The 18,792-nt window shown below is 45.2% G+C and overlaps 1 protein-coding gene across 5 annotated transcripts in view; it reads right to left on the bottom strand.

Annotated features, from left to right (window-relative positions):
* Positions 1 to 18,792, bottom strand: part of RIPOR2 (RHO family interacting cell polarization regulator 2) — a 214,151-nt gene that overhangs the window by 98,696 nt on the left and 96,663 nt on the right. Inside the window, exon 1 of one of the 5 annotated variants that reach the window (XM_045800502.2) lies at positions 10,817 to 10,984. The exons of 1 other annotated variant lie outside the window; for it this stretch is intronic. In XM_045800502.2, coding sequence (XP_045656458.2) covers positions 10,817 to 10,877 — 61 coding nt within the window. In that variant the 5' untranslated portion in view covers positions 10,878 to 10,984. Of the gene's footprint in view, positions 1 to 10,816; positions 10,985 to 18,792 lie in introns of those variants that run through there. 3 more of the 5 variants (XM_045800494.2, XM_045800495.2, XM_045800497.2) reach the window with 3 other exon arrangements.

The following is an 18,792-nucleotide window of genomic DNA, read 5'->3' as shown; positions in this document are numbered from 1 at the left end:
TAACTTTTTGAGGAGCTGCCATACTGTTTTCCACAGCGGCTGCACCAGTTTACATTCTCACCAACAGTGGATAGTGGCTCCCTGACTCTTTTTGACAACAAGATATTTTCCCCTCCAGCAAGTGAAAACTACTCAAAGATGCCCAACAGAGCTAAACATTCCTGCTCTTTCTAATGCTTAGCAACCAAGAGCCAAGTGGCCCCCACTAAATGTGCATAAGTGCGTGGTGGTGCTTTTCACTCCTTCCTTCGTGCCTGTTTTGCAAAGGCTTCCTTGTCCTCGGATTCCCATGCAGGCTGGTCTGCGCTGCTGACGAAGGGCAGCGGGCCAGAGCCAGCTCTGTCTCGGGGTGATCAGAGCTCGGCTAATCCCATGTAATCTTCTCATGCAAAGGTAACATAGCTCCATTTGTGGTTTCTTTGGGTGATGCCCCCCTGAGGCCTGGCATGGGCACCCCATCATGATTTGTATGCGGAAGAGACGAGGACCAGAGACATGCTCGCACATCAGTGGTTCCTTACCATGAGTTTGCAAGGACTTTGGACCTTGGACACCTGTCGACCCAAAGAGTCAAATGGGGAAGAAAACCCTTTGACTGATGCAGAGGTGTGAGTGGAAAGGACTGTGGACACCCCCGTGTGCTTTCTTTCACCTCATTCACAGGTGGGCTGGGAGACCGTGTTCCTAGTCCCACTGTGTCTCCCCCTTAGGTGATGTTGCCTTGTCTGGTCTCTCCAAGCCAGGGCACTTGGTCCTTGGTTTTGTCTTAGACCACAGATTTTCATCATCCTTTCAATTGGTATTACAGAGCAGTGTCATATGGTGATGTGTATTCTCTTAAAAAGAGTATTTTGAAACAATAGAAGGGGGATAAATCTCCTCTTTAATGGGGATTTAAAAACGATAAGACCCTCCCGGCAGATATGAAAAGGGGAAGAGCTGGAGGGAGACATGGTTAAGAAACTCTCAATGACTTCAAGAGGCAAAATGATTTGGAATTTGATAACGTAGACCAGGCTCAGCAGACTTTTTCTAGAAAGAGCCAGATAGCAAATATTTTAGGCTTTGTGGACCAAGAGGCAAAAACAAGGAAATTATGTAGATACCTCCATATAACAAGAGAGAAAATAAAATTTCACTTATTTTTATTGACAAAATTTAAAATATAATTGAGTATTCCTTGTTTTTGGTAATCCTGGTCTGTTTAGGAGAAGAATGGAATTCTTTTTCTTTGGGAGAGCACTTTGCATAATTGGAGTTCAAGGTTTACTGTTCCCCATCATCAAATCAATTGCAAATGTTCATCTGTAGAAACCATTCTCCTCTCGCAGTCTATGAACAAAAACAGGCAAGGGGCTGGGATTGGCCCGAGGGCCGTGGTTTGCCGACTCCTGACTAGGTCAAGAGGGGGCAGAGAGCCACCAACTCAGCCTGCCCTTCTCAGCGGTGCCCGGGAGGTGGTAAAGGCAGAAGCCCCTGTCTTTCTGGAGTATCATCGGTGTTAGGAGGCTACACAGGGCTTTTTTCCGTCCTCTGCACAGTAGCCAATGTTGTAAATAACCAGAGGCTGTGTTGTCTTTTCTCATACAAGCGGTGATGCTCTTGACCCAGCATCCGTTGTGTCTCCAGGAGTGGGGGGGATTTGGGCTGATCCACCGCTAGTCAACCCTGCTACAGCTGGTACAACTTCTGACCTAACTGACCAGTTATGTACAGTGGTCATAACTTCCGCCAAAACTTGTTGATGAGTTCCTAGCAGGCTGATCCTGTTAACGTGTTCTCTGTCCCAGGCAGAATTATTATTAAGCAACTGAGCTAATATTTGTCTTCCTGTACATGTGTGTGCACATTAATATATTTACAAAAATACTACACAAACGGATCACCACAATTTCCTCTAGGAGGTTTTATCACTGAAAATGCTTAAAAAAGCAGTGGAAGTAAAAACCAAACAAAACACCAGGAGAGAGGATGTTTGTTGGTGAAGCTTCATTTAAAGTCTTAATTGCTGTCCTAAAATATTGTGACATGTATATAATTCAAATTTCAATGGGTGTTATCTTTAAATTAGAAATGTTTTAACAAATATAGAAAGCCTAGGCATTCTCAGGTTACTGAGATGGGGGAGGCATACTGTGGTATGTTTACCACAAGTAAATATTTACGCAGGAAATAGGGACTGTATGTCGTTAAAGATACTGTTAGAGATACGATTCCTGACCTCCAGAATTCCTGACTAAGGTGAGAGGACTCTCTCCACAAGAAAACTGCCCTAGCGTCTATTACTCTTTAAAACTCAAAGAATTTTCAGAGGGAGACCAGATTGGCTAACAATAAAAAATGGGTAGGAAATCACATACGTATTTGGTGCCAAATGACCGGGCAATTCTGAGCCCTGCCTTGGTCACATGGTGATCAGATAGCAGCCAGGCTTGTTAATTCATGAGTCAGATAGACCTTTATATACCCAGGATAGCATCTGAAATGAGCAGTCTAACTAACTCTGCTCTCATCAGCTGGTATCTTTGTTGATCATAGGCCAGGAGGAGGAAAGGGGAATTATATAGACTTGGGAGTCTGGGGCAGTTGAGAAAATCAGTTTGATAATAACTGACATTTACATAGTAGGCCCTTAAGGGTTTCCCATTACCTCATACATTATCTCCTTTAACTTCACAGCAATTTTCTCAGGAGGTGACCAACACCACACAGTGACCACCACCATCATCACCACCACATGACCACTACCACCATGACCACCATCATCATCACCAAGACCACCAACATGACCTCCACCATCATCACCAAAACCACCAACATGACCTCCACCATCATTACCAAGACCACCAACATGACCTCCACCATCATTACCAAGACCACCACCACGACCACCATCATCACCAAGACCACCAACATGACCTCCACCATCATCATCATCACCAAGACCACCACCATGACCACCATCACTACCACATGACACCATCATCACCGCTATCCCATTTTCCATCACCACCACCATCCCAGCAGCATTATCACCATCATTATCAACATCCCCACATGGAAGAAGGAAAGTCAAGCTTCTGAGGGGTTAGCTAACTTTCCTAAAGTCAAGCTACTAGTAAACTGACATAGATCTTTTGAGTCCAAATATTTTGCTTTCTACTATACCTTCCCTCAGTTTGGAAGTCTGAATAGTAACAATCAAAGATTTAAAAACAATGGTGGCTCTAGAATGTTTGTAAGCAAAGTACTTAGTATAGCAACATGGCTGGAGAAGGGGTTTGGCTTCTGCTAGGAGCTGTTTGCAAGCATACAACTTTATACACAGAGTGTAGATCATTCAAAATAGCCATGTTTGCTGAAAAAGCTTTTTGTTTTCATGCTTTTTATTAAGAGTTAAAATTCTAACTTATGTTTCAGTTTTTAGGGATACTAATGGAGATTAATCGGGGGCTGAAGCATGTCCCACCCCAAAGACATCCTCAGTATATAAACCAGAAGTTGAAGGAGAAGAGCTTATTTTTCCTAATATTTCAGTCACATAATTTATCTGAAAGTGGTTACAAGTGCCTTCCACAAATCACATCTGCATATTTGATTCTCTGACATACTTTTCTTCACATACCATTCTAATCAGTTCGTTGTGCTGATATAAATAGGAAGAAAAATCCCACCGTAGAAAATATTTTCATATTTACTCCCTCTCAGAGTTTCCTGAATGCCAATTTATAGAGAAAAAAAATTCTATTCAACTGCTCAGCCAGCTGACTCCACTTATGATCTGAAAGTCAAGGTATTCTCTTCCTGTCTCCTAGCTCATTACATCTTACACTGAATGGATGGTTTAGAATGAAGTCTGAAGTCAAGAGGGAGAAGAGTCCAGCTGGTTTTCCCCTGTTGCTGTTTGCATGGTATGGTATGTTTAAACTTTTAACCCTCAATGATCCAAAGACTAAGAAGGAAAACATTGCAATGAAAAGATGACACCATAATCTCACCACTTTTCAGAAGGCAGCAACTTATCCTTTCTTTTATTGAGAAATGTTTATTTCCTAGGGCTACACCTCTTATACAGAAGAAGATGAAATATCAGATCTTTTTCTCTGTTTGCTAGGTTATCTATTACTGACAATCTTTACAAAGTACACACAGTGTTTTTTTTCCCTCTCTCAAATTCTTACTTTGTATCCACCATTGACCTTTCTGTGTCTTCTGCCTGAAGCATTTGCTTAGGGAGGTAAAGCATGAAAAAGTGTAAGAGGCGGAAAGTTCACGTAAGAGTGATGGTAATATAAATTATTTTTAATTTGTCTTCCGGAGTAAAACTGGCCATTATACCCGCCTTTTGCTATCCCAGCGTAGGTCAAAATCTTTCTCTTAAAAATATCTAAAAATGATCAAGTAGATTGTTTTTTCCTGGAAGGGAAATTCTAGATGCCTGATGAGATATGCTCTGTCTACACAGCACAAAGTGGTTTTTCAGCTTAAATGACCTGGTGTGTCTATCCACAAGGATCGAACACTTCAGATTCTGATCAGATCCCTCCTCCCTCGCTCCAGGGTGGAAGCATACTAGGGAATCATCCCCCTCCCGGTCAGCCAGTTTCATCCACATCTCAGCCTCCCCAGAAACCAGGCGCCAGGCTAGTCTGGAACACACCGAGTATGTTCAATATCCCACCAGCACCTGGGCGCCTGGGTGGCTCAGTCGGTTAAGCATCTGCCTTTGGCTCAGGTCATGATCTCAGGGTCCTGGGATCCAGCCCCACACTGGGCTCCTTGCTCCATAGGCAGTCTGCTTCTCCCTCTGCCCCTCCCCCACCATGCACGCGTACTCTCTTTCAAATAAATAAAATCTTACAAAAAAAAAAAAAATCCCACCAGCACCTGCATTTTTGGTGTACTTTCTTCTCTCCATTTTACTTTCCAGGACCAGTCACTGTTTTTTTTTTCTTCATCTAACTCTTCTCTGTCCTTCTGGTAGTGGAAATAGTCATTTCCATTTGACTCAGCTAATACCTTTTCCTTCTTTAAAATCTCTTCTGAAACCCACTGAATCACCAACATCTTTGTTCAACGTCGCAGCTGTTTGGCAAACAATCAATAGGCAAAATTTAGCCGTCCAAAAATAAATGAGAAGTCGAATAAGCTGACACTTGCTAAGCACAATAAAACACATGAGGGACAGTAAAGTGGAGAAGCCACATCTCTAATACATATGCTGCTTCAGGAAGTGAAGTGACTGCCATGGGGGGTGGACAATGCTACCAGGTTATTTCTCTGTTTTGGTCATAACAACTACACACTTCTTTTGCTTAAAAACATTTTTTTTTTTTTTGCCACACATAAATGGGTGTGCTTATAATTTTCGTTCTCATGCCCTATAAAAGACATACTTGAGTATGTCTTATATCATTCCTAAAAGGACTTGGCTGCCTGCTCATGAAGATACGAGATAAGCATTTAAAATGCTTTATTGTGCTATTGGGCCCCTTTGGCTTTGGCCTGATCTAAATAGGTCACTCTGAGGTCACTGGAGGCCATAAATCAGGGGGGGTGCACTCGTGGTTAAAACAGCCTACATAGCTTTAGTGCAATGTGCTATTTTTGTTTGTGCCCCTGAAATGACACCATCTCTTTGGCACCAGCCAGAGAAAGCTTCCTAGACATCTATGGGAAGGGAATGTTTTGCAATCATCCAAGACATAGGTCCCAGAGGCATGAATTACTGTGGGGAGGTCTGCATCTCCTCCATAACCTGTGACCAGCGAAGGAGGGAAAGCATTTCTCCAGGACTCCGAGGGCTGGAAGCGGAGCCAAGCACTCTTGGCAAATCACGAAAGCCAAGAGTGACCAACTGTTTTCAACTCAGGAAACTAGGGCAGCTCTTCCTGACCATTTTCCAATCCCATTACTTGGGTCTACTTGAGAACCCCAGATATGGATTTTTGGTGAAAGGTCCAACATAGCTAAATACAAATTATTATATTTATGATATAAAGCGTGGCATAGTCAGACAAAACTCTCCAACTCTTCCTAGCCAAGATGCGTATATTTTTATGTTCTATTTCTTTAAAAAAAAAAAGATTTTATTTATTTATTTGAGAGAGAGAGAGAGCAGAAGCAGGGGGAGGCGGAGAGGGAGAAGCAGACTCCCTGATGAGCAGGGAGCCCACCGTGGGCCTCAATCCCAGGACCCTGGGATAACGACCTGAGCCAAAGGCAGATGCTTCACTGCCTGAGCCACCCAGGCGCCCCTATGTTCCATCTCTTAATACTTTTTCTATAGAGGGTATGAATTCACCTCTGAACTTTTAGGATTTATTGGTTTTGTACATATCGTTAATTTAATCTTTTCTTCCTTTCTTTCTTAACTTTGGAAAGAGCAAATATAATTCAGGAAACATCAAAATATGCCAGATTAGAGTAGACTGCATAATTGTTTCCCTATTAAAAAATCTCTTCCTCGGCTTCATAAGCAGTATAGACAGAAAGTGAGCATCTCTTCTACTTACAGTCTGTTTTTTTTTCTTTGATAAATCTTTTGCAGTTTTCTTGCTCTCTCGAAACTGAAATTCCTTTTGATGGGAAAATGTGCTAATTTACTTGGCCTGGGGAAACGAGCGAGGTTTGGTTCAAAGCGAGTGGTATTTTTTCCTAAATATCTGCTGGTCTGTCCAAAAGCAACACACAGCTGCTGGTTGAATGCTCTCCCTTTTGCCCGTTCATCCTCATCCTGGAGGGTTCTCCTCCTCTGGGGAGCTTGACACAGCTTTCATAGACACAGTGACCTAGGACAGAAGTATTCTCATGCCCTGTTCTGTAACAGCTTTGGAGAACATTCGAAGGTCCCACAAAAAGTTTGCTGTGTCCTGCGGCCTTTCTAGAAGCAAGGTCTTACAAGGCACGTGAGTGTCCAGGGAATATAGCAGCCCGAGAAAAACTTTGCACTCGTAACTGTGAACTCGCGGTGTGTTATTATTCTAACTATTGCACTTGACAAGAGAGCGCTGAGTGGGGCTGAAAATGGGGCGGTGACTTGTGGCTCTGAGGAAAGAAGCAGCTTTAACTGGTGCCAAGGAGTCATTTTCGGCTGCAGAACCAGCGACCCACCACCACGGGGGAACTGTTTCCTCCCACACCGAACTCCATTCTGCTCCTGAAAGCTGGCCAAGGGCCCTCGCTGTGCATGACACTGTTTCCTATTGTTATTCTGATCACCACCAGAATTGTTACAGTTCTCATTACTATGATTGTCCATCCAGCTACCTCTATTCACATACACCAGCCTAGCTGTCAAGAAGGCACAGTGAAAAAACAGATGAAAGCCCTTTAATTTGATAGATTTGAAATAACGATGGGAAAAGAGCAACTCATTCCAATGACTAATTTTTTCCATACCTTGGTAATCAAATCGACCATTCTCCCAGGAAAGAATAAAATCTGATAGCAACTGTGTTCTAAATGGCATGATGATGTTGGGGTTATTTGGAAAGCAAACCTGAGGTGCTGTGTGTGTGAGAGAGAGAGAGGGAGGGAGAGAGGCTAGAAGAGAGGGGAGACAATATCGGGATTTCTGGAGGGTAGGTGGATGGCTGCTTCTCTCTCTCTCACTAACCATTTGCAACTCTCCCCCAGAACAAGCACGGAGGGACACACCAGTGCCTCTTAATTCTGTGAACCTTAGCATTTTCTTTAACCACAGAAAACAATAGCTAAAACAAACAGGATCTCAGAAAGGCAGTTTAAAAAACATTGTGAGCAAGACTCATTTTTTTTCTCCCCAGATCTCTATGTGGTCCATAAATCTAAATGAATTTATAAATACTTTTGAGCAAATGGACCTAAATTCTAAATTTGTGTTCCTTTAGGGGGAAAGGGTTCTTTAAAAAACGTGTCCATTGCAAGGAAATATGGTTGCCTTAGTAACAAGCTCCTGGGCATTTTCCTTCCATTATGTCAGAGAAAACTCATTGTACCGAAAGCTTTCTGCTCTCCTAGGCGTGTTAAGTGAGCCCAAAGCACGGATGAAACACAGAGCAAGCGTGAGTTCCTGTAGGGAGATGCATGCACCATGCAGGAAAGATGAAGTCCTAGAGCACTGAAATTTTAAAAGTGAAATCTTAAAGAATGTGTAATCACCCTCTTGTTTTAGACGAAAGGCGAGGCTCAAAGAGATGGCATGACTTGCCCGGGACCCTACACCCAAGTGATGTCAGGGCCAGCGCTCCGATCCAGCTGCCAGCAACTTGTCTGGTGCATTTTCGCCGTGTCATACCGCTGAACGGTGGTTTATGAAGCTGAAGTTCTGTAAATCAGTCCTACTTTGAATACGTTCGGTTAACCCAACATGTGAAAAAAACTCCTGGGCGTCACCTTCTATTCCATAGTAGAAATTAGAATTTATTGAGCACTTACTATGTTGTAGGCACTATCCTAAGCCCTTCCCTGGAACAACATTTAATCTGCACACTGCCTGTGAGGTCGGTACTCCATTTTACAAGTGAGTAAACTGAGGCACGGAGCGATGAAGTAACCTGCTCACGGTCACAGAGTGATTTAAGTGGCAAAGCCCGAGCAGCGTTAACTCCACTGTGGAAACTCTTGACTGTCACCCCCAACAGAACTTGTTCAAATGAAGCTCTAGCCAGACAGCGCTCACAGAAATAGACAAACATGAGCCAGAACTCGGAGAACCAAATAAAATACACTGGATGTTGGACTTACAAGGATTCCTTCTCTCATCATTGGAGGTCAAGTTCCATGAGAAATTCAGTCCAGAAAGTCTAAAGCATGTCACATGTGAAGTGCAATGCAGATATTACGAATCTACTGTGAAGACGATCTGTACAAGCCAACAGGTGTTACTGTCCCACATCAGTGCTGAGAAAATAGGGTTAGGGTAGCGACGTAAGTAACTTGCCTAAGTCACAAAAGGAGTTCGAGGCACATGAGAATTTGAAACTGCATCTTGTCTGACTCCCTACTTGACTCTTCACCACGCCTTCTGAGGTTGCAATAATCACCATCATCAGGGATGCTCACGGGGGACATCCTACAGGGTCACCACGCCTGCTTTACTGCGGTCCTAACTCTCCCTCAGGGTGGGGCCGCGCATAAACCGTAGTGTCGCGCATCGGACTACAGATGGCGCTCTTTAGCACCATAGTCAGGCACCGAAAGAATCGCTTTGGGGCAAAGAAATGTGGTCTGGGGGGTTGGGTGAAAAATCACCAGATCGTCCAATCTAGGCTTATCTTCCTAGCTGTAAACATTTTTTAAGTCCTGCAGGGAGTAAATATCTAAGGTCAACCTTCACGTGGCTCTAAACTACCTGTCATCAAAGTAAAGCAACAGATTGAAAATTTGGCAAACGTCAAGGAAGTCAAGTAGGTATTCTTTTTTTTTTTTTTTAAAGATTTTATTTATTTATTTGACAGAGATAGAGACAGCCAGCGAGAGAGGGAACACAAGCAGGGGGAGCGGGAGAGGAAGAAGCAGGCTCATAGCGGAAGAGCCTGATGTGGGGCTCGATCCCATAACGCCGGGATCACGCCCTGAGACGAAGGCAGACGCTTAACCGCTGTGCCACCCAGGTGCCCCTCAAGTAGGTATTCTTAAACCTGATTTCAGTTATGATAAAACTTCATATTACAATTTTAAATATTCCTGAGACCAGAACAAAATAATAGAAAGACATGGAAACATTGGTAGTGGTTTCACCCTAGATGAGTAGGTTGCCAAGGAGTCTTACTGTGGATACCCTGTAATTTTTCTTCAGTGGATTTGTATGACTTGAGTAGTCACCCAAAATTTTACTAGTGCTCATTTTTAAAAAAATTACTTGATAGAGTTTTCAAAAACTTACTATGGAAATCAACCAAAGTGATGAGGTCCCTGAGTCCAGATTACCGTTTACTTAGACAATTTCAAGTTCTAGAAAAGCTCTCTTGCCTATGGTCCCATCTCATTGGCAGCATTTGCACAAGACTTCTGTAGGTTACTGGATTAGCCACAGAAAATCACAACCCTTACAGCCAAACCCCCGCCCCACAGGTCTGCTTGTGGAAGAACCGCAAAATAAGGCAAAAACTACACGGTGCCGGTAGGTATCAGAAGCTCGCATCCCAGCTGGAAGAAAAGGAGGGGCATGGACACTTGGGGTGCCAAATACACCTGAGGAAGAGAAAAAGATCCAAAGGTAAAGGCAGAAGGGGGAGAGGCAGCTACTACAGGTGAAAGCCACATGGTACCAGGGAGAACCATCCTGGTCCATCTGTCCAACTGCTTCCCTGGCAGCTCTGCAGTGTGCAAAGCACCATGACACGCTTGCCTTCACGTGTTAGGCAAGAGAGCACAGAAGAAGGACAAGGGGACTACTTTAGCACTCATTTCCTACCCTAAACATTGATCTAGTCACGACTTAAAAAAAAAGATATCTGGGGGTGCCTGGGTAGCTCAGTCGTTAAGCGTCTGCCTTCGGCTCAGGGCGTGATCCCAGAGTCCTGGGATCGAGTCCCACATCAGGCTCCTCCACTGGGAGCCTGCTTCTTCCTCTCCCACTCCCCCTGCTTGTGTTCCCTCTCTCACTGGCTGTCTCTCTCTGTCAAATAAATAAATAAAAAATCTTAAAAAAAAAAAAAAAAGATATCCGGAGGAACCATTCAACTCCTTTGCGTCCTGCTTTGCCTTGTGTTCATTGGTACCTAGACTGATACCCAGAACCACCAGGATGCTTCCAAAATACCCCAGCGGGACAACAGGTTCGAAGCTAAGCAAAGTAGATCAGAACGGTTCCTGCCAGAAAGACATTTACCTTCACCAAAAATATCATCCTCTTCCTCGCCCAGGAGCCCCTCGGGGTCCAGATACTGCATCTTGGAGAGGACAGTCAGCGGGTGACAGCAGGAGCACAGCCAAGACAGTCCCCACTGACAACAGTGCTCCCCGGGGCAATTTCCCCTCCCGGGCTGCAGGTTGCGAAAGCCCTCCGGAAGGCAAGGCGGCTTCCGCATCTGCCCTCGGAAAGCAGCTTCATTCATGTGAATAGGCTCCGTGAGCCTTTCAAAGAGTGCATTCCACGTGGGGTAAGTCTCACCCCCAGAAGAAAGAATTCTGGGGGAAGGGGGCTGCAGATCCGGTTGGACCTGAACACAGACAGCACTATAAAGTCTGAGTGCAGTGAATTCTTTCAAAGCTACAACTTTCAGGTTTTCTTAAAGAGGAAGGCAGGCTTTAAACTTTCTTATGAACTTGAACACCATGGGTAGCCTTGAAAGAGAGGGGGGCGTTCCCATTTCTCTTATCTTGCTTTTGCTTCCATGACAATTTCTCCGAAAGCACAGCCAGCCCCTCTGCCACACCCGAGAGATATCTGGGGGGGACCCAGCTTCTAGTTCACTCGTCAGAGTGGCCTTCTTTTTTTTTGCAAACCTCTTGCATTTGAAGAGGAGAAACTTACAAATGTGTAAACCGAGTTCAGCCCACGTGTAGGTTCTTAGGGGCTCAGTTAACCTACGGCCAAGCAGTAGATAACTCGTTTGGGCCAAACAGCTTCCATTTCACAGTATTGACCCAGTCTGGGTCTTCAGACTATCACTAAGGTAGAAAGAAGAAAACGGATGCCAAAGGCAGCTCCTCCCAGAGGGAGGGGTCACCAGCCAGTACGGTTTCACAGAGCACAGGGTGGCATCCCTGTATGGAACTACCCAGAGTGTGCTGGATTCCCTGTGGCTGCTCAAACACCGGTCTCTGAGTGATACTGCAACTTCATCTGGGGGCTCCCAGAGCTCTCTGTTGTGTTGGAAAGACTTCAGAGTGATCAGAAGCTCAGAAAAGGCGAATAGAGATAATGATGAAGAGTTGTTAGCCCCCAGTGTTGACTTCTGGCAACTTTATTTACTGAGTAGGGTTTTAAAATATACATATAAATAGATAGATAGATAGATAGATAGATAGATAGATAGATAGATAGATATAGATACAGATATATAGATATAGATTTAGATTTTTATTTATTTGAGAGAGAGAAAGAGACAGAGAGAGCTCATGAGAGTGGGGTGAGGGGCAGGAGAAGCAGACTCCCCGCAGAGCAGGGAGCCCGATGCAGGGCTTGATCCTGGGACTCCGGGATCATGACCTGAGCCAAAGGTAGACGCTTAACCAAGTGAGCCACCCAGGTGCCCCTAAAAATATATTTTTCATAGGCTTTATTTTTTTGAGCAGTTTTAGATTCACAGCTTAATTGAGGGGAAGTAAGAGTTTTCCCATATGCAGGGTCAGCCTCTCCCAGTAGCCAGCCGCACCCCCATCCCCGGCAGCCCCCATCAGAGAGGGCTATTTGCTACAACTGATGGACTTACACCGGCACATCATAATCACTCAGAGCTCACCGTTTACCTCAGCGTTCGCTCTTGGTGTTGGACACTCTATGGATTTTGACAAACGTTTAATGACATGTATCCACCATTATAGTATCATACAAAGTAGTTCCACAGCCCTAAAAGCCCTTCGTGCTCTCTCTCTTCACCCAACCCTCCCCCCACCTCCTGGCAACCGCTAATCTTTTTAACGTCTCCATAGTTTTGCCTTTTCGAGAAAGTCATATAGTTGGAATCATACAGAATATGGACTTTTCAGATTGGTTTCTTTCACTTAGTAATACGCATTTAAATTTCTTCTACGTCTTTTCATGGCCTGTGAGATCATATCTTTTTAGCCCTAATACTCCACTGTCTGTTTGGACCACAGTTCCTTTACCCATTCCCCTCCTGAAGGACATCTCAGTTGCTTCCAGGTTTGTCAATTACAAGTAAAGCTGCCAGAAACACCCATGTGCAGGCACTGGTGTGGACATAAGTTTTCACCTCCACTGGGTAAATACTGAGAAGCACAATTGCTGGTTGGTAGGAAAAGAATATGTGAAGTTTTGTAGGAAGCTACCAGACTGCCTTCCAAAGTGGCTGTGCCATTTTGCGTTCCCACCAGCCGTGAACGAGTGCTCCCATCACTCCACATGCTCACCGGCACGTGGTACTCACAGCCTTCTAGATCTGGGCCGTTCTAATAGGTGTGTAGTGGTTTCTCATCGAATTACTGAGTGCTTTTGGAGAGACTGCCACTCGGCAAGCTCAGAACCTGTCTCCTCCCCTAGTAACTGCACCCTTGACATTACACCAGCTTCTCCCAGGGGAGAGCATGGAAACGGGGCTGCAAAAGTCCAGCCATGGCAAAGTGTAACCAAACCCAAGGGATCTGTCACTTGGGGTGCATTAAATTGAACACAACCCAAGAAGTGTTGGAAGCAAAGAACTTTTTATTACTCTTACGAGTAAGGCGACAGGGATCTAGCTCTCAAAGCACCATCCCCCCTGAGGTTAGCATGGGAAGCTTCCACTCAGTGTGTTAGGGGGCAGGGGTAGGAGCTTGCGTTTACACTGGGGAGCTCACACGTACTCTGTTACTTGGGCACTCTGGCTCCGTTGTACAAGTCTAGCGAGTCAACACGCTAGCACATACCTCGCGTGCTCAAAAAATGGTAGAAAACCCCGCCCACAGAAGGAGATCTTTGTATTATAATGAGCTAAAGGTAACCTCAGGACAATTCAGGAGGCCTTCTGCACAGGTCCTCAGCCCCACACCCGCTCAAACCGGCTCACAGGAGGGACTCGCAGGGGAAACACCCGGCTGGGTGTCTCACTGGTGGGAACTGCTGCTTATACATGCCTTCGCCGCTTTTTCCCTTCCCCCTCCTCCCTTCCGCTGATGGCTTTCAGCCCTCTGACTCCAGTACCTCCCTGCTGCATGTTAGCTAACAGAGCAATTCTAGAGTCCGACGGTCATGAAGGGCTACTTGGGCACCAGCCTGGGCTTACCCCCGCGCTGGTTGCTGTGGGCTTCCCAAAGAGAGCATGCAGCTCGGGGGCTGCTGGAACCTCCAATCGCCCTCAACCAGGGCCGGGACCGTCCCTAGGGCAGAGTTTGGAAATACATGAATGTTTGGGGTTGCACAATGACTGGGGATATTACTGGTGTTTAATGCCTTGGTAACCTTCCTGCAATGTGTGGGACAGTGGCTCAAGAGGAATTGTCCAGACCCAAAGGTCAGTAGTGTCCCCCCTCCACTTAAGAAACACCCGGAGGCAGACAGCGGGAGAGGACGCCGTCTCTAGCTCTCCTTCGTTTTCCTCCTTTCTGACCCTCCTCCCACCATTCCCCACCCCCGTTCCCACTCAAATGACTTTTCTGGTCAAGCGCTGTACTTAATTACTTCAATTAATAAAAATGGATCTGAATCATATGATGGTGCAGTCACCACGGAACAGTATGGAGATTCTTCAAAAATTAAAAACAGATGCCATCTGAGCCATCAATCCTAATTCTGGGTATATATCCAGAAGGACTGACAACAGGATCCTGAACTGATACTTGCTCTGCCATGTTCGCTGCAGCATTATTCACAATGGTCAAGATGCACTAGTAAGCTACATGCCCACTGGCAGGTGAACGGATAAGACGGTGAGATATATATATATGTATGTAAATAGTATTCCTCATTATAAAAGAAAGAAGTCTGTCACACGCCACAATATGGATGAACCCTGAGGACGCGATGCTGAATAAAATAAGCCAATCACAAAAAGACAAATACTGCGTGACCCCCCCCCCCTTATGACGCATCTAAAGTAGTCAAATTCATAGGAACAAGAAGAATGTGGTTGCTGGGGGCCAGGGGGAGCGGGGAGTGGGAGCTATTGTTTGATGGGCATAGGGTCTCCGTCATGCAAAATGAGAAAGTTCCAGGGATCCATTGCACAACAACACATATACAGTCAACGGGGCTTAAAAATTGTTCAGAGAGTAAATTTATGTTGTTTTTATCACACACACACACACAACGGGCCCAAATGTAGGAAATCTGGGCTCACGCTGGCTGGGAGGAAGGGAGGGTGTCAGTTTTGACCATTACCACATTTTTTACCCATCGTCCCGTGCCCTTTACCCTTTACAGCCCCATGATGGGGATGCTGTTCTTTCACAGATGAAGCAATGGGACTCTGAGAGCTTAGATAACTTTCCTAAGAGCTCATAGCTGGTGAGTGGCCAGTTTGACTAGCTCCAGAGCTCACCCTGTCACCTCTCATTGGAACAGCTTGGGGGGGGGGGCTGCAGAGGATATGGGTCACCACGGCATCCCAGTGGCTCCTGGGGTCTGTGCCACCTCCATCCTCCCATCTCAGAGCCACCAGGTCACCATGTTAACCCTGGGCCCCCCAGCCTTTCCACATCGGCAACTTAGCACAATCTCTGTAGGCTTCTCTTCTGTATCTTCCTGTTATGGGCTTAACTGTGTCCCCCCCAATCCCACCACAATTCATATGTGGGGGTCCTAACCCCAGCACCTCAGAAGGTGACCTTGTTTGGAACTAGGGTCAAGGCAAGGATAATTGGTAAAGATGAGGTCATACTTGAATAGGGTGGGCCCTTAATGCCAATATGAATTGTCCTTATAAAAAAGGGGGATTGGCACAGAATCACGCACACAGGGAGAGCACCATGCGAAGATGAGGGCAGAGATCTACAAGCCGAGGAAGGCCAAAGGTGGCCCGCAAACCCCAGAACCCAACGGAGACACATGGAACCGATTCCCCTCGCCCGGAAGGAACCAGCCTTGCCGACACCTTGATCTTAGGCTTCCAGCCTCCAGAACTACGAGACAACAAATTTTAGTTACTGAAGGCCCCCAGTTTGGAGTCCTTTGTTATGGCAGCCTCGGCAAACGTCCTCCTTCGGCTTGTTCTGAGGGTTCAATAGGAGAGTTCATGTAAAGGAACTGACATAGCACAGGGTACACTAAACACACCCAGTCATAATTACCCAGCTCGAATCTCTCATGGCCAGCGTGGGGCCATCTCTCTGATCGAAGCGTCAGTCCGGGTGGGGAATGGGCGGTCACCACGCTTGGTGCAAAATCTCTACAACCTTCAGTAAGTTCCCCCCAGTCTTGTCTTCTCTGATGAGATATGCTAAAAAGACAGCTAACAGTCTCCAAGAACAAACCACTAATGCCACTGAGAACGCCTTGAAAGCAAGGAATATAGAAAATACAGTCCCTGTTCTCCAAAATTCACACTCACTTTACAGAGATAAGGTGTATATGCATGATGTGTTGGCTAAGCCGAAAAACTAATGAACTACAGAGGCAAGTAACAATATGAATCAATTTCAAAAGCACAGTGTTGGGGCACCTGGGTGGCTCAGTCAGTTAAGCATCTGACTCTTGGTTTTGGGTTAGGTCATGACCTCAGGGTCCTGGGATCAAGTTCCGTGTCGGGCTTTGTGCTTAGTAGGGAGTCTGCTTGAGATTCTCTCCCCCTCCCTCTCCCTTTCTCTCTGCCCCTCCCCCCTCTAAAATAAAAAATCTTTTAAAAAAAGAAAAAACAGTGTTGACTAAAAACATCTCAAAAAAATATAAAATGATTCTATTTATATAAATGCCAAAAATGGGCAAAATGGAGAAAATATATAATTAACAGCTAACACTTATATAATGCCAGGCATAGTTCTAAGTCCCTTGATTCACTGAATTCTCACACCAACCTTGTGGAATTGGTATTATTATCTTCATTTTCCTTCCAGGCCCAAGAAGTAAAACGACCCACCCAAGGTCATGCCTCCTGCGGTGGGGCCGATATCTGACTCAAGCCCCAGCTTTACCCCCACCCACCATATCACAGAGTCTCTCATACGTGGAAAACATAAGGGACGGCTGAGCCATTCACAGCTCCCCAGCTGTGGATACTCCAAACCTTTCCTGACATGGCTCCCCACCTCCTGTTTGTCCTCCCAACTTGGGACACATCCACTCATCTTCCAGAGCTTGCTCTAAGGGCTACCACTTCCATGAAGCCTTCTCTGATATCTCCAGGTTGAAATGCTTGTCCTACTTCCTTGGTCCACTTATTTATTTATGTACCTGTTTCCCCCTTGCCCTTCCCTTTTCAAGGGCAGGGCCTCTTTCCTCTTAAACTTAGTCTCTCCAACCTCCTAGGATATTACCAGGAAGAAAGTCATTGATCAATTTGCATTTTTTAAATGAGTAACAGTGACGAATATATGGCAGGAAGCTCTAGTGTGAATTGAATACGAGAGGGCAAAAATTTTACTGAGGAATTCACCTAAGAATCTATAGGGGGGAAAAAAACCCTTTTCCTCTATCCTTTTAGGTCTTTTGGGAACCTGTGAATTAAACTGACACAAGACAGATTAACAGGAGAAAGGGCGTAGAAATTGTATTAACATTTCTATATGCAGAGGGGCTTCGCAGAAAAGAAGTCGAAATCCCAGAGAAGTGGTTGACTCGGTCTATACATCATTTCAACGAAGAGTGATAAGATCCGATCAGTGACCAGACAAAGGAGAAGGGGGAGGTCTGGGCTCCTAGAGGTGGTGAAGTTGGAGAGGGGACTAGGATGTGCGTGGCCAGTAAGGGCTGTTCAGTTCCATCGGTAGGTGCACTCATCTCACTGTCTCCAGTGATAAAACTGTCTTCAGTGGTCAAGAGTCATTCTTGTCACTCCAGTGGGAGAGAGCAGACCTTTGCAAAGGGGAATGCCTGCCCTGCTTTTAGGCAGGAAGGGAGAGGGCAGAGAGTTCTCCTATGTCTGGTGTTTCTCAATGGCTGTCAGCTAAAAATAATCCCAGTGCCAATGTGGCATATTTTTGGGTGGCCTATTCTGAGCCTCCTCAAATCTGTACTAGAATAGAAGGACCAAGGCTAGGGAAGCTCATTGGCTGCAGCTAGGCAATCAGGGAGGGGGAACTACAGGGGTGTTGTTTACAGGGAGTAGTTCGACTGACTCGGAAGAGGTGAGTCTGGAACAACAACTAAAGGACCTTGCTTTTTCAGGGACTGAGGCAAACAGCTCTGATAATCAGATCTGGGGTAGAGAACAAACGGAAGAATGAGCCAGTATGAGCCAACGCTTTCGTGCAAAGACCATTTGTGACAATCTGGGCTAAGTGTAACAATAGAACTTCGTCGAGGTCAAAGGCGCGGGAACTTGGCAGAGCTGTTATGCTACCCTAAACAGTTGGTACCCACTTTGTGCTATCCTAGGTGTTCAAATTTCAAAGACATGTGAGTCCTCGTCCTTGCTTTGAAGAACTTACTCTCCGGCTCCTGTGGTCATTCATTCATTCATTCAGTCATTCATTCAGTCATTTATTCATCTATCCCTTTGAAAAATAATGATAAATGTCTAGTATATTTCAGGCCCAGTGGGAACGTTTAAGTAAATGTGTAAGTGTACATGTGTTGCGCTGAACATAGAAGCACCAACACAATATTCTTTAGTGGCATGAAAATTTAGAATGATCAACTATTTATTTATTAATTTTAAACATTTTTCACAAGGCTTGCCCTTTTGAAAAAGAAATTTCCATCTGTGAAATGCTTAAAGGAGGAAGCCACACTAGTGGGAAAATGTCATCATCCAATGTGGGCTTTCATTCCAATAGAGGATGAACGTCACAATCCTTTCTCTGTCCCCACTTCTGGAGAATTTCCCAGTCTCTCTAGAAAGTCTTTTTGATTTTCAGATACAAACACTTCAGAGCAGGGAGAAGAATCTGAAATAATTAGGGGTAAAATGTCCAGAAACAGAAAGGAGAACCAAGTAGGAGAGAGGAATTGAAACAGAGGAGTGGCTGGAATCCAGAAAGAAAAAGAAGGTTAAACCCCCCCCCCAAAAAAAAACCACAGAGCCAGAAATAATCTTCTCTTTGGGTACC

Source organism: Ursus americanus, chromosome 32 (genome assembly GCF_024610735.1).
Source record: "Ursus americanus isolate L20-20 chromosome 32, mUrsAme1.1.p, whole genome shotgun sequence".
Lineage (NCBI taxonomy): Eukaryota > Metazoa > Chordata > Mammalia > Carnivora > Ursidae > Ursus > Ursus americanus.
The sequence above is the reverse complement of the archived record's forward strand: the minus strand, read 5'-3'. Positions and strand labels throughout refer to the sequence as shown.